The 14,269-nt window shown below is 51.7% G+C and overlaps 2 protein-coding genes across 2 annotated transcripts in view; both read left to right on the plus strand.

Annotated features, from left to right (window-relative positions):
* VOLCADRAFT_62202 (uncharacterized protein) overlaps positions 1 to 736 on the plus strand; it is a gene marked incomplete at both ends in the record, with an annotated part of 2,516 nt that extends 1,780 nt beyond the window's left edge. The window contains one exon of the mRNA XM_002952123.1: positions 488 to 736. Within this exon, the coding sequence (XP_002952169.1) occupies positions 488 to 736 (249 nt within the window). The remainder of the gene's footprint in view (positions 1 to 487) is intronic.
* A 9,723-nt stretch (positions 737 to 10,459) lies between these two features.
* Positions 10,460 to 14,266, plus strand: VOLCADRAFT_92807 (uncharacterized protein; the record flags this gene model as incomplete). Its single annotated transcript, XM_002952124.1, has 7 exons — positions 10,460 to 10,483; positions 11,122 to 11,159; positions 12,914 to 13,287; positions 13,524 to 13,639; positions 13,808 to 13,825; positions 14,051 to 14,146; positions 14,231 to 14,266. The coding sequence occupies 7 exons, from the start codon at positions 10,460 to 10,462 to the stop codon at positions 14,264 to 14,266; spliced, it is 702 nt and encodes a 233-aa protein (XP_002952170.1).
* Positions 14,267 to 14,269: the final 3 nt, after the last annotated feature.

Raw genomic sequence — 14,269 nt, forward strand, 5'->3', positions numbered from 1 at the left:
TGTAATATGTAAAAGTATTAATCATGCAACACATGTAGACGATCCCCATTCCCTTCACCTAACATGAATGATAACTGCCCCAACCCTGCGGATATCGACTGTCCATTGTTTTTTACCCCCCGGGGGGGTTAAATGAAATAATTAAAGATTCTTCGTTCAGAACCCTCCCTGAGCTCATTAGCTCTCGCAGCAAAGATGTACCAAAACCCAAATTGTAAGAAGTAACAGTTACCTATCTTACCAACGCTCCCGAAGGGATTTAAAGCATAGTGATAATCGCAACGTGTAGAGCCCCAGGCCCCAGCGGAATGTGGAAGTAAACCATTCCTCATTTATGTGAGTGCAATTCCGAGGACGTCGTATGTTTTAAACCTTCACGCCGCAAGGCGGAATTCAGATGCAGACGTAAAGCAGTCCGATAAATGGGTGGTCAGCAGGTAGGTAGTCAGCAGGCTGCTCTAGGCGCTTGGACATATGTACACACCAGTACCCTAAGTACATATGTACACACCAGTACCCTAAGTACATATGTACACACCAGTACCCTAAGTACATATGTACACACCAGTACCCTAAGTACATATGTACACACCAGTACCCTAAGTACATATGTACACACCAGTACCCTAAGTACATATGTACACACCAGTACCCTAAGTACATATGTACACACCAGTACCCTAAGTACATATGTACACACCAGGTTTACAGTGATGCTAATCCATGTGTCATGTAAGTGCATCGTGTTTAGAGGTTGGGTTCATCATCATCATCATCATGTCATCATCATGGAAGATTCATTATCACGCTGGATAATAGAATCGGGAGTGAACTGACATCAACTGTCCCCAAAAGACGATGGTTTTTTAAGGACAACGAGTCGGAGTTCTCAAGGCGAAGTAGTTAGTGGTTTGCGCCTGCCATTCTAGTCTTCACAGATGTTCATTGTGGCTTTCCAGGTTACTTGGATAGGGACTCGGTGATATGCCCGCATGCGGGTTTGGGCAGGGAACATCACAAGAACTTACAAGACCAAGTGCTTGCGGCATTTGCGAGTTTTCGCTCACTCATGTTCGAGGGAAAATTGCTTGCGTGCATGGGGAGGATGGATGCGTTTGACCATAAGAAGCACCCAAAATCCTAAAATTGTAGATCGCCTGTCGTCACACGCCATGCCACGTGTGAAAATGTCTGTTGTTTAGCTTAGTGAGAGGCAAGTAGGTCGGACTCGGGGGTCAGTTTCAGAGCAATTGAGGCAAAGGGGTTGGGCCATGAGACCATGTGCCTAATTAGCACCATTGTCAAAATGGACGTTTTCCAATTCCAGGTAAAACACGAGGCGTTCCCAGTGTGACTTCGATCACGCAGCCACGGCAGCCAGGTCTAACAACGGGCTTGTGAGGTGCCTCGGACTACAAGGTTGCACGGTTTCAACATCTGCGAAGTAGTTAGTGGTTTGCGCCTGCCATTCTAGTCTTCACGGATGTTCATTGTGGCTTTCCAGGTTACTTGGATAGGGACTCGGTGATATGCCCGCATGCAGGTTTGGGCAGGGAACATCACAAGAACTTACAAGACCAAGTGCTTGCGGCATTTGCGAGTTTTCGCTCACTCATGTTCGAGGGAAACATGCTTGCGTGCATGGGGAGGATGGATGCGTTTGACCTTAAGAAGCACCCAAAATCACGCGTGAAAAAATGTCTGTTGTTTAGATTAGTGAGAGGCAAGTAGGTCGGACTCGGGGGTCAGTTTCAGAGGAATTGAGGGAAGGGGGTTGGGCCATGAGACCATGTGCCTAATTAGCACCATTGTCAAAAATGGACGTTTTCCAATTCCAGGCAAAACACGAGGCGTTCCCAGTGTGACTTCGATCACGCAGCCACGGCAGCCAGGTCTAACAACGGGCTTGTGAGGTGCCTCGGACTACAAGGTTGCACGGTTTCAACATCTGCGAAGTAGTTAGTGGTTTGCGCCTGCCATTCTAGTCTTCACGGATGTTCATTGTGGCTTTCCAGGTTACTTGGATAGGGACTCGGTGATATGCCCGCATGCAGGTTTGGGCAGGGAACATCACAAGAACTTACAAGACCAAGTGCTTGCGGCATTTGCGAGTTTTCGCTCACTCATGTTCGAGGGAAACATGCTTGCGTGCATGGGGAGGATGGATGCGTTTGACCTTAAGAAGCACCCAAAATCCTAAAATTGTAGATCGCCTGTCGTCACACGCATGCCACGCTGAAAATGTCTGTTATTTAATTAGTGAGAGGCAAGTAGGTCGGACTCGGGGGTCAGTTTCAGAGGAATTGAGGGAAGGGGGTGGGGCCATGAGACCATGTGCCTTATTAGCACCATTGTCAAAAATGGACGTTTCCCAATTCCAGGCAAAACACGAGGCGTTCCCAGTGTGACTTCGATCACGCAGCCACGGCAGCCAGGTCTAACAACGGGCTTGTGAGGTGCCTCGGACTACAAGGTTGCACGGTTTCAACATCTGCGAAGTAGTTAGTGGTTTGCGCCTGCCATTCTAGTCTTCACGGATGTTCATTGTGGCTTTCCAGGTTACTTGGATAGGGACTCGGTGATATGCCCGCATGCAGGTTTGGGCAGGGAACATCACAAGAACTTACAAGACCAAGTGCTTGCGGCATTTGCGAGTTTTCGCTCACTCATGTTCGAGGGAAACATGCTTGCGTGCATGGGGAGGATGGATGCGTTTGACCTTAAGAAGCACGCCATGCCACGCGTGAAAATGTCTGTTGTTTAGATTAGTGAGAGGCAAGTAGGTCGGACTCGGGGGTCAGTTTCAGAGGAATTGAGGGAAGGGGGTTGGGCCATGAGACCATGTGCCTAATTAGCACCATTGTCAAAAATGGACGTTTTCCAATTCCAGGCAAAACACGAGGCGTTCCCAGTGTGACTTCGATCACGCAGCCACGGCAGCCAGGTCTAACAACGGGCTTGTGAGGTGCCTCGGACTACAAGGTTGCACGGTTTCAACATCTGCGAAGTAGTTAGTGGTTTGCGCCTGCCATTCTAGTCTTCACAGATGTTCATTGTGGCTTTCCAGGTTACTTGGATAGGGACTCGGTGATATGCCCGCATGCAGGTTTGGGCAGGGAACATCACAAGAACTTACAAGACCAAGTGCTTGCGGCATTTGCGAGTTTTCGCTCACTCATGTTCGAGGGAAAATTGCTTGCGTGCATGGGGAGGATGGATGCGTTTGACCTTAAGAAGCACCCAAAATCCTAAAATTGTGATCGCTGTAGAACACGCCACACGGTGAAAATGTCTGTTGTTTAGATTAGTGAGAGGCAAGTAGGTCGGACTCGGGGGTCAGTTTCAGAGGAATTGAGGGAAGGGGGTTGGGCCATGAGACCATGTGCCTAATTAGCACCATTGTCAAAAATGGACGTTTTCCAATTCCAGGTAAAACACGAGGCGTTCCCAGTGTGACTTCGATCACGCAGCCACGGCAGCCAGGTATAACAACGGGCTTGTGAGGTGCCTCGGACTACAAGGTTGCACGGTTTCAACATCTGCGAAGTAGTTAGTGGTTTGCGCCTGCCATTCTAGTCTTCACGGATGTTCATTGTGGCTTTCCAGGTTACTTGGATAGGGACTCGGTGATATGCCCGCATGCGGGTTTGGGCAGGGAACATCACAAGAACTTACAAGACCAAGTGCTTGCGGCATTTGCGAGTTTTCGCTCACTCATGTTCGAGGGAAACATGCTTGCGTGCATGGGGAGGATGGATGCGTTTGACCTTAAGAAGCACCCAAAATCCTAAAATTGTAGATCGCCTGTCGTCACACGCCATGCCACGTGTGAAAATGTCTGTTGTTTAGCTTAGTGAGAGGCAAGTAGGTCGGACTCGGGGGTCAGTTTCAGAGCAATTGAGGGAAGGGCGTTGGGCCATGAGACCATGTGCCTAATTAGCACCATTGTCAAAAATGGACGTTTTCCAATTCCAGGTAAAACACGAGGCGTTCCCAGTGTGACTTCGATCACGCAGCCACGGCAGCCAGGTATAACAACGGGCTTGTGAGGTGCCTCGGACTACAAGTTGCACGGTTTCAACATCTGCGAAGTAGTTAGTGGTTTGCGCCTGCCATTCTAGTCTTCACAGATGTTCATTGTGGCTTTCCAGGTTACTTGGATAGGGACTCGGTGATATGCCCGCATGCGGGTTTGGGCAGGGAACATCACAAGAACTTACAAGACCAAGTGCTTGCGGCATTTGCGAGTTTTCGCTCACTCATGTTCGAGGGAAAATTGCTTGCGTGCATGGGGAGGATGGATGCGTTTGACCTTAAGAAGCACCCAAAATCCTAAAATTGTAGATCGCCTGTCGTCACACGCCATGCCACGTGTGAAAATGTCTGTTGTTTAGCTTAGTGAGAGGCAAGTAGGTCGGACTCGGGGGTCAGTTTCAGAGCAATTGAGGGAAGGGCGTGGGGCCATGAGACCATGTGCCTAATTAGCACCATTGTCAAAAATGGACGTTTTCCAATTCCAGGTAAAACACGAGGCGTTCCCAGTGTGACTTCGATCACGCAGCCACGGCAGCCAGGTATAACAACGGGCTTGTGAGGTGCCTCGGACTACAAGTTGCACGGTTTCAACATCTGCGAAGTAGTTAGTGGTTTGCGCCTGCCATTCTAGTCTTCACAGATGTTCATTGTGGCTTTCCAGGTTACTTGGATAGGGACTCGGTGATATGCCCGCATGCGGGTTTGGGCAGGGAACATCACAAGAACTTACAAGACCAAGTGCTTGCGGCATTTGCGAGTTTTCGCTCACTCATGTTCGAGGGAAAATTGCTTGCGTGCATGGGGAGGATGGATGCGTTTGACCTTAAGAAGCACCCAAAATCCTAAAATTGTAGATCGCCTGTCGTCACACGCCATGCCACGCGTGAAAATGTCTGTTATTTAGCTTAGTGAGAGGCAAGTAGGTCGGACTCGGGGGTCAGTTTCAGAGCAATTGAGGGAAGGGGGTGGGGCCATGAGACCATGTGCCTAATTAGCACCATTGTCAAAAATGGACGTTTTCCAATTCCAGGTAAAACACGAGGCGTTCCCAGTGTGACTTCGATCACGCAGCCACGGCAGCCAGGTATAACAACGGGCTTGTGAGGTGCCTCGGACTACAAGTTGCACGGTTTCAACATCTGCGAAGTAGTTAGTGGTTTGCGCCTGCCATTCTAGTCTTCACAGATGTTCATTGTGGCTTTCCAGGTTACTTGGATAGGGACTCGGTGATATGCCCGCATGCGGGTTTGGGCAGGGAACATCACAAGAACTTACAAGACCAAGCGCTTGCGGCATTTGCGAGTTTTCGCTCACTCATGTTCGAGGGAAAATTGCTTGCGTGCATGGGGAGGATGGATGCGTTTGACCTTAAGAAGCACCCAAAATCCTAAAATTGTAGATCGCCTGTCGTCACACGCCATGCCACGTGTGAAAATGTCTGTTGTTTAGCTTAGTGAGAGGCAAGTAGGTCGGACTCGGGGGTCAGTTTCAGAGCAATTGAGGGAAGGGCGTTGGGCCATGAGACCATGTGCCTAATTAGCACCATTGTCAAAAATGGACGTTTTCCAATTCCAGGTAAAACACGAGGCGTTCCCAGTGTGACTTCGATCACGCAGCCACGGCAGCCAGGTATAACAACGGGCTTGTGAGGTGCCTCGGACTACAAGTTGCACGGTTTCAACATCTGCGAAGTAGTTAGTGGTTTGCGCCTGCCATTCTAGTCTTCACAGATGTTCATTGTGGCTTTCCAGGTTACTTGGATAGGGACTCGGTGATATGCCCGCATGCGGGTTTGGGCAGGGAACATCACAAGAACTTACAAGACCAAGCGCTTGCGGCATTTGCGAGTTTTCGCTCACTCATGTTCGAGGGAAAATTGCTTGCGTGCATGGGGAGGATGGATGCGTTTGACCTTAAGAAGCACCCAAAATCCTAAAATTGTAGATCGCCTGTCGTCACACGCCATGCCACGTGTGAAAATGTCTGTTGTTTAGCTTAGTGAGAGGCAAGTAGGTCGGACTCGGGGGTCAGTTTCAGAGCAATTGAGGGAAGGGGGTGGGGCCATGAGACCATGTGCCTAATTAGCACCATTGTCAAAAATGGACGTTTTCCAATTCCAGGTAAAACACGAGGCGTTCCCAGTGTGACTTCGATCACGCAGCCACGGCAGCCAGGTATAACAACGGGCTTGTGAGGTGCCTCGGACTACAAGTTGCACGGTTTCAACATCTGCGAAGTAGTTAGTGGTTTGCGCCTGCCATTCTAGTCTTCACAGATGTTCATTGTGGCTTTCCAGGTTACTTGGATAGGGACTCGGTGATATGCCCGCATGCGGGTTTGGGCAGGGAACATCACAAGAACTTACAAGACCAAGCGCTTGCGGCATTTGCGAGTTTTCGCTCACTCATGTTCGAGGGAAAATTGCTTGCGTGCATGGGGAGGATGGATGCGTTTGACCTTAAGAAGCACCCAAAATCCTAAAATTGTAGATCGCCTGTCGTCACACGCCATGCCACGTGTGAAAATGTCTGTTGTTTAGCTTAGTGAGAGGCAAGTAGGTCGGACTCGGGGGTCAGTTTCAGAGCAATTGAGGGAAGGGCGTTGGGCCATGAGACCATGTGCCTAATTAGCACCATTGTCAAAAATGGACGTTTTCCAATTCCAGGTAAAACACGAGGCGTTCCCAGTGTGACTTCGATCACGCAGCCACGGCAGCCAGGTATAACAACGGGCTTGTGAGGTGCCTCGGACTACAAGTTGCACGGTTTCAACATCTGCGAAGTAGTTAGTGGTTTGCGCCTGCCATTCTAGTCTTCACAGATGTCCATTGTGGCTTTCCAGGTTACTTGGATAGGGACTCGGTGATATGCCCGCATGCGGGTTTGGGCAGGGAACATCACAAGAACTTACAAGACCAAGTGCTTGCGGCATTTGCGAGTTTTCGCTCACTCATGTTCGAGGGAAAATTGCTTGCGTGCATGGGGAGGATGGATGCGTTTGACCTTAAGAAGCACCCAAAATCCTAAAATTGTAGATCGCCTGTCGTCACACGCCATGCCACGCGTGAAAATGTCTGTTATTTAGCTTAGTGAGAGGCAAGTAGGTCGGACTCGGGGGTCAGTTTCAGAGGAATTGAGGGAAGGGGGTGGGGCCATGAGACCATGTGCCTAATTAGCACCATTGTCAAAAATGGACGTTTTCCAATTCCAGGTAAAACACGAGGCGTTCCCAGTGTGACTTCGATCACGCAGCCACGGCAGCCAGGTATAACAACGGGCTTGTGAGGTGCCTCGGACTACAAGTTGCACGGTTTCAACATCTGCGAAGTAGTTAGTGGTTTGCGCCTGCCATTCTAGTCTTCACAGATGTTCATTGTGGCTTTCCAGGTTACTTGGATAGGGACTCGGTGATATGCCCGCATGCGGGTTTGGGCAGGGAACATCACAAGAACTTACAAGACCAAGTGCTTGCGGCATTTGCGAGTTTTCGCTCACTCATGTTCGAGGGAAACATGCTTGCGTGCACGGGGAGGATGGGTGCTTTACAGTAATAAAGAATAGTAACGTTGGAAGTTACGGGACATGTACTTAATGCATTTTTGCCACAATATCGTATCTTTTTGCCACTTAAATGAATGCAAGTGCATGGGCATATATTTATCAAATCAAACTTTATTCATTTACAACAGCTGGATATCTTTGTAAAGTACTCATTTACTTTGTGCCCTGCGGTGGTTCAGCAGGACAACGACACCAAAGTATTATTCACAATACTCATCACTACCGCATGCATTCCGTTTATTTGCATCTTAACAGGATGCTTGCCATGCAGGGCAACAAACGTGGCCAGACACCACAATTGAATCCCTTTCGCTATTGTCCATACGTACACCCATACGACAGCATGGGTATGCGGTTGTGTACACGTCAAGAGGAAGCAATAAAACCCTAGGTTCCTTGACTTGTATATGTTATATAGCCGCATGAATCCATAAGGTGATGTACAGGAACAACCGTTACGAATGTACTGCCACTATGTATACAGCCATCAATACAAAATAGACACAATTTCTCATCACGCGTCTGTGACCACGGAGGAGTCTTGCAAATAAAATCGTCTAAGGCAATTTTCGTTGAATGCCTCTATCCGAACATTCTTGAAATGACGGGTATCGCTTGGCGCGAAGGAACCAACGGCAGGGTAATCCAACAAAGTCTTTCGCGTCGTGAAACGACCAGCCTCCGTCGTCGTTCGGGTGAGCCCCCTCGGTAGTTTTTCGTTTTCCTTGAGATCGTGTTGATGGACGTTCGTTTCCCACGAGATCATGTGGATGGACGGCAAAAGCGAAGAAACTCCACAGCTCACTTCCCATAAGGTTGCCATGTTTTGGTCGTCCAGTTCTGCAAAACAGGTTTCTGGAAGGAGCCCATCTACCCGAGCACTAATACAATAGTTTCGCTAGTACGCTTCCCCCATGCTCTCGGGAAAAAAATTACCCAGATGACCCACCTTATTCTTGAAGCACAGGTATGAAGGAACGCCAAAGCTGCTAAGGGCAGCAATATAACTGTTCGGTAACTGCCCAGAATCAAAATCGGCGCGCGAAAGCGTGAGAGTTCGCGCACGAAAGGGTTAACCAACCATTACTGGACATATGTTGCTGGACCATTAGGAGCCACGGTTGCAACGGAATCTCCTGCGCCTTACTGCTGAAGTGCAGGTCGCCAACTCTTATCCGATAATATGCGAACACAGAACCTTTAGGTAAAACGCCATGGCGAGGTCAGTGCTGAGGCTGCGGCGCTTGTGGTCTCTCTGGTTTAAGAGGACTGACCTGCAAAAAGTAAACATGTCTAGTGCGATCTATAAGCAACCGCCAACCCACCCAGGAAGTCGCCCAGACATCTTGCTTGGAGAATTCAGTACCAGTGGTTTTCGCCGCTAGTAGATTTTGTCTTCAGATTACTGTACATCAGGCCATGCATCTTCACGTTGGTTCTCCACAGCGGTTTGCCCCGGGTCTGACGTCCTTTCTTTGCGGAGCAGCACTGCGGCTCGGGATGCTGCGTGCTACGCGGGGAACTAGGATCCCCATCCCCCGATGAGCCCAAGCATTGATGGTTCAATGCCAGGCCCTGGAAATCCAGGGGGCCCTAGTAACCACCCATCGGGGGCAGAAAAATACATGTCGTGCTTCAAGGCTCGAAGCAGAATTCCTAAAGCATTCATGACCGCGACGATGATGAAGCCGATTTACCCTTAAACATGGCCAGTTCCCGCACTTGACCCGCTTTCTTCACCAAAACAGAAAGGCTCTGCAATTTCACTCACCTGGCGAGCTCGGCACAGAAGATGGCGTAAGCAGGAACTTCTTGAAGGCGAACTTGCAGCTTGCGATTGTGCTCGGAACCTTGCGTGTAATGCCGCAAAGGCAGCCCCCGATGAGCCGCGCTTTGTTTGCGGGTCGCGTAGTCGCTGCTTGATCTGTTGCCCATGATGCCTGCGCAATGTCCAGCAACCACATATTCAAAACTACAGAATATTTGTTTCAAACAGCAACAACTACTCTCGCAATAAGCGAGTACCTTGCGCCAATCCAAAAAGAAGGCATCATGCGCGCTCTCACCATTATTCACAAGAAGGCAGAGATAAGCATGGAAGCGCCTGGCTCGCTCCCTCCAGGACGTCCAAGGCCTCCCCAAGAAGAAACGCGAACCTTGGTGGAACCTGAGGGAAACATTAAGAGCCACGTGCGCGAATTCAGCAATCGCCATTGAAAATCCTTTCTAAAGGACATCAAATCACAGGAAGAAAGGACGCGTCCCTTAGGTTCCAAACCTCCCGTCAGTCACAGGCCCAGCAGCAACAGCTGAAAAGCTTGCCTTGGGAAAGATGAAAGGGATCCATGGTAATGCCGAGGAACAAAGCCATTACAGAACTATAAGATTTTCGCGGCCCGTCACGGGCGTCTACATGTTTATATGATATTGACAACTGTGAACATCTACAACGATGGACATCTTCAACCCAAATCCAACTTTACAAAAGGTACCGCGGACCCACATATAGATGCTCCTGGACCATCGGCTACTGAAAAGAAGCATTCCAGTGGAGAAGCCATAATAGGTAACACTTTCAAACGAATTAAAACTAAAATTATATTACTATTTATCGGAGTAGGCGCGCCTCATATCTATATGAATCTGAGGATCGTACAACGTACGTCAGTCCTATGGTTTCGAGACGCTTACTTCAATGGGACGCAGCGCATACGGCATCCAAGGCCGTTGAGGTCTCATGCTAACAGTCAATTTTATTGGAAATAGAACTAACACTTTCCTGCACATCATGTGCTTCTCCCTAACCTGAAACGTTGCCGATCTCACCCTTGTTGCCGTTGTGTGGTCTAGAGAATTGGGTACATATGAAACGCTTTCACCATTTTCAGGTACGTTTTGCAGGTATTAGCCCAGGATCCCTAGAGGAATCCAAAGGATACTCTGCCAGGCAAAGAAACGCCCAAGAAGTTGTTGACACCAGTATGGCAGCCTCGCTGGCAGGAGCGTGCTGCTGTGCCTGGGCCGACAGCCATGCCTTGGCGAACAGACATAAGAGGGACGAAAGCTAACCCCCATCCCGCGCATCCAAAATCCAGCCATTACAAAAAAAACCTGCAACAACTCGAGGTTGTCCGCTGATTTGATGTGTTTATTTTTCGTACATATACCATACTGCCACAATTTTTTGTGGCACGCTTTCGGGGAAGGCTCGAAAGATCAGTGCCGACCGCACCCCCGCGCGGACTCCCGAAGACGGTGCGAAGCCTCCCTGGAGTCCGCCAACGGAATCGCCCAGCGCGACGCTTCTCGCTGCAACAGTAATCTCAATCAATAGCTTTACATTCCCGGAATCGTTAGGAACGCACCCGATATGCAAAATGCGGCAAGGCGTGAGTCCCTACCTCGCGATAGCGCCTTCGGGAGTCCGCGCGGGGGTGCTAGCCGAAATTATGCTAATGATTTGCAATTTTGGTAACGAGTGCCGGATATAATTGCAGTTGTGACACACATTTTGGCGACGCTCCAGGAGGTCCAGGAATTCAATCTGTCAACCAAACAAAACAGGTAAGGCACCAAAGAGCTGGCCCCCTTACAAATCCCGCAAAAGTCCCCTCTGCCGCAAGGGAACAATCACATGCCAAGCAGCAAATAAGAAGAGCTAAAAAATACCGCAAGGGGTGGAACCGCAAATTCCGAAACCTCCCTTCAAGCAAAACTGTTATCGTATGCATGTTTGACGTACAGCATATTGGTGACACTTATTTTGGCGACGGGCAAAAAAATCTGCCATAGAGCTTTTTCCACTGACATGCATTTGGTGACGCCATGCCAATTGCGTGACACCAAAATACCGTGGCAATACGGTACCCGAAGACGCGTTCACCCCGACCGTGGAAGTCACACATACTCCTGTAAGCACTAACCCTCCGTTGCAATCACCGAAATCGAAAGTGATCGGTGTTTAAGCCACCGTGGAGGGTAGAGACGATCCTCCTACACGTGTTCCTTGGTTGTGTTCAGCCACGCGGATGCGTACAGGGGGGCCGTACCTACAAACCGGACCCATAAGCGCCGCGAAGAGACTCAACAGTTTCCTAGTGCCTGCCTCAAGACACATAGTAAAGAACGCACAACATACAAGGCGAAATGCATGGCAAAGGAAAGGAGAGAGAGAGGCAGGAAAAGTAACGCGTAAAGGCGGTGACATGTTGCTCGACTTCCGATGCTCTTCATCCATCGACGTCATCATCCATGAGCGTGTCCAGGACCACAAGCCAGCTCCTGCGGCGACGCTTGCGGTGCGACTTCGCCTGTGTCCCGTCGCTACCCGCGTTCCCAATGCTGCAGCTCTCCCCACCAGCCGGACCGGCCTGGCTGCTGCCACTCCCAGCACTCCTACCACAATCACCCGACTTTGGAACCCCCTCCCGGTCACTCAACGCAACCGCAGCACCGCCACCAGCATGCCCCACTCCATCCAATGCATCCATTGGCAAAGGTCCCACCTGTCGAATCACGGTCTTTATGACCCCAACCGTACGGGCTAGATCCCCCTCCCCCTCCACCCCACCGTCCTGCTGTTGTGGATGCGCATGGCGCTGCGGCAGAAGCTGGGCCCAAGACACCTCTATTGGCGGCGCCGGCAGCGACGTCAACTCATCAGCCACCTGCGGAAGGGCCCTTTCATTCCCCAAGGAAGGCAACCTGAGTGAACTTGGCCTATGTTGACTTGGACCACAGCCGTGTGGCTCAGCTGCATCGAAAATCGCTCCCGTGAAGCCGGGAACGCACTCAATATGCCGCAAGGACTTCCTACCAGATCGCAATGACGTGGTGTTGCCATCCTCGGCGCCATCATGCCCTATCCGGCAGGAGGGCTTTACCGCAGCAGGGGCCGATGCCGAGTCATGCCGTGGCACCGCCTCAGGAAATTGCCGCAGCCAGCAAAGTAATGGAGGGGGTTCCGGTGTTGCAGATGGGGCAGCCAGGCCGGACATGCTTGCTGCTGTAGTCAATGCCGCGGCCAATGGCTTTCGCTTCAGTTGCGGGAATGACGTGCCCCTTGCCAGGCCGTCAGCTGCACAGGGGAGCGTTGTGGAGGGTATATATCCCTGACCGCTTATTGCACACGACCCAGCCAAGGACGGCTCCGAAGCCGGTGTAGCACACGAAAGCGGTGTCCGCTCCGCAGGCCGAAGCGCAGTGGTAGTGTATGGGGGGTTGTTGTGCAAAACGGGTGACATGCCCCTAGGCCGCGTACAAGCAGCATGCCCCCCAGCGACGCCTTTGTGTAGGACATCCTGCCTCACACCCTTCAGGACGCCGTCACGTTTGCCTCCAAAATCATCATCATCTGAAGAGGAGGAGGAGGAGGAGGAGGAGGAGAAAGACGCATCCAAGACCCGCTTAAGAAAGCTCGGGCCTGCGGCTGGTCGCGCACATGGAAGCCTAGCATGCTGCCGAGACGCCGCTGTCGGGTTGCTTGAAGTCCCAGTATCGAAGCCAGTACCGGCCTGCAGCTGCTGCGACCCGACGACACCAGAGGACAGCCTGGCGTCAGGGCTTCGACAAACGGGACCTAGCGGCGACGAGAGGCGGCCAGACAATGCCTGGCGGGGGTTTGTGTTGCAGCTTGGCGCCAAAGATGCTGTGGCCGTCGGCACCACCATGGCGGGCAAGCTGCGTCCCGCAGGTGCGCTATCGGAGTCCGGGGCCTTGCACAAGGAACGCGCAGCCCATTTGGAACCATTTGGAGCAACGGAGCTGAAGTCTGGGGAGCCGCCGCGACCGTTACGTAAGCTGTGAGTATGAGGCGCAGAACTGGCTGCGGTAGGAGGGCCATGTGTGTTCGGCTGCTGCGCCCCTCGCGCACTCCAAAGTCCCCGGTCCTCGGACTGCATGTCCATCTCCTCGGCCATATGCAGCAAGGCCCTGCAAGCGGTTGCGGCAAGCGGTTGCGGTTCCATGGCCTCCTGCACGCCGGCTTCAAGCAGCAAACCATCTCCTTGTGTGCTAGCCGTAACTGCAGGAGGGCCCAAACGTGGGTGCGTTTGCTGGTGCGGTGGCAGCAGCACCGATAGATGGTGCGGCGGCCGCGGTGGCGGTGGCAGCTGATTCGTCAGCTGCTGAGGGGAATGCTGTGGTCCCGGTTCCAGAAGGGGAGGGGGGGGAGCTGCATGTCTGCAACACGGCTGCCGGTACGTTTGTTGCAGCAATACCTGGAATGGCAGGTGCGGTGGGGCCGAACCCGCGTTGTGGGTCGGGGGGGTTGCTGCGTCCTCTGATACACATGCACACCGAGGTGCGTTCCTGGGGACCCGCAGCAACGGCGCGTACAGAGCCTCGGGCAGCCGCATGAATCCACCGCTATACAGTGAGAAGCCGCCACTGCCACCGCCGGAAGAAGACTTGTCGCTAACACCGTCGCTGCTGCTGCCGCTGTCATCGCCGTACAGCGGTTCCGTACCGAGTATTCCTCCAAGGCCGCCATGTCCAGTGGCTGGACAGCCACCTACATTATCACGGACGCGTCTGCCGGTTGGGCTGTTCTGGTGCGCAGCCGCCTCCGCCGCAGCTACATCTGCCGTACGGTCGCGACCACTGGTAGCGCCGTACACCCGTACTGCCTCCAGCAGGTTGTCCCGGATCCACCTGCGTCGGTGTGCGAATGACGA

The sequence above is a fragment of the Volvox carteri genome, assembly GCF_000143455.1.
Source record: "Volvox carteri f. nagariensis unplaced genomic scaffold VOLCAscaffold_28, whole genome shotgun sequence".
NCBI classification, from domain to species: Eukaryota; Viridiplantae; Chlorophyta; class Chlorophyceae; order Chlamydomonadales; family Volvocaceae; genus Volvox; species Volvox carteri.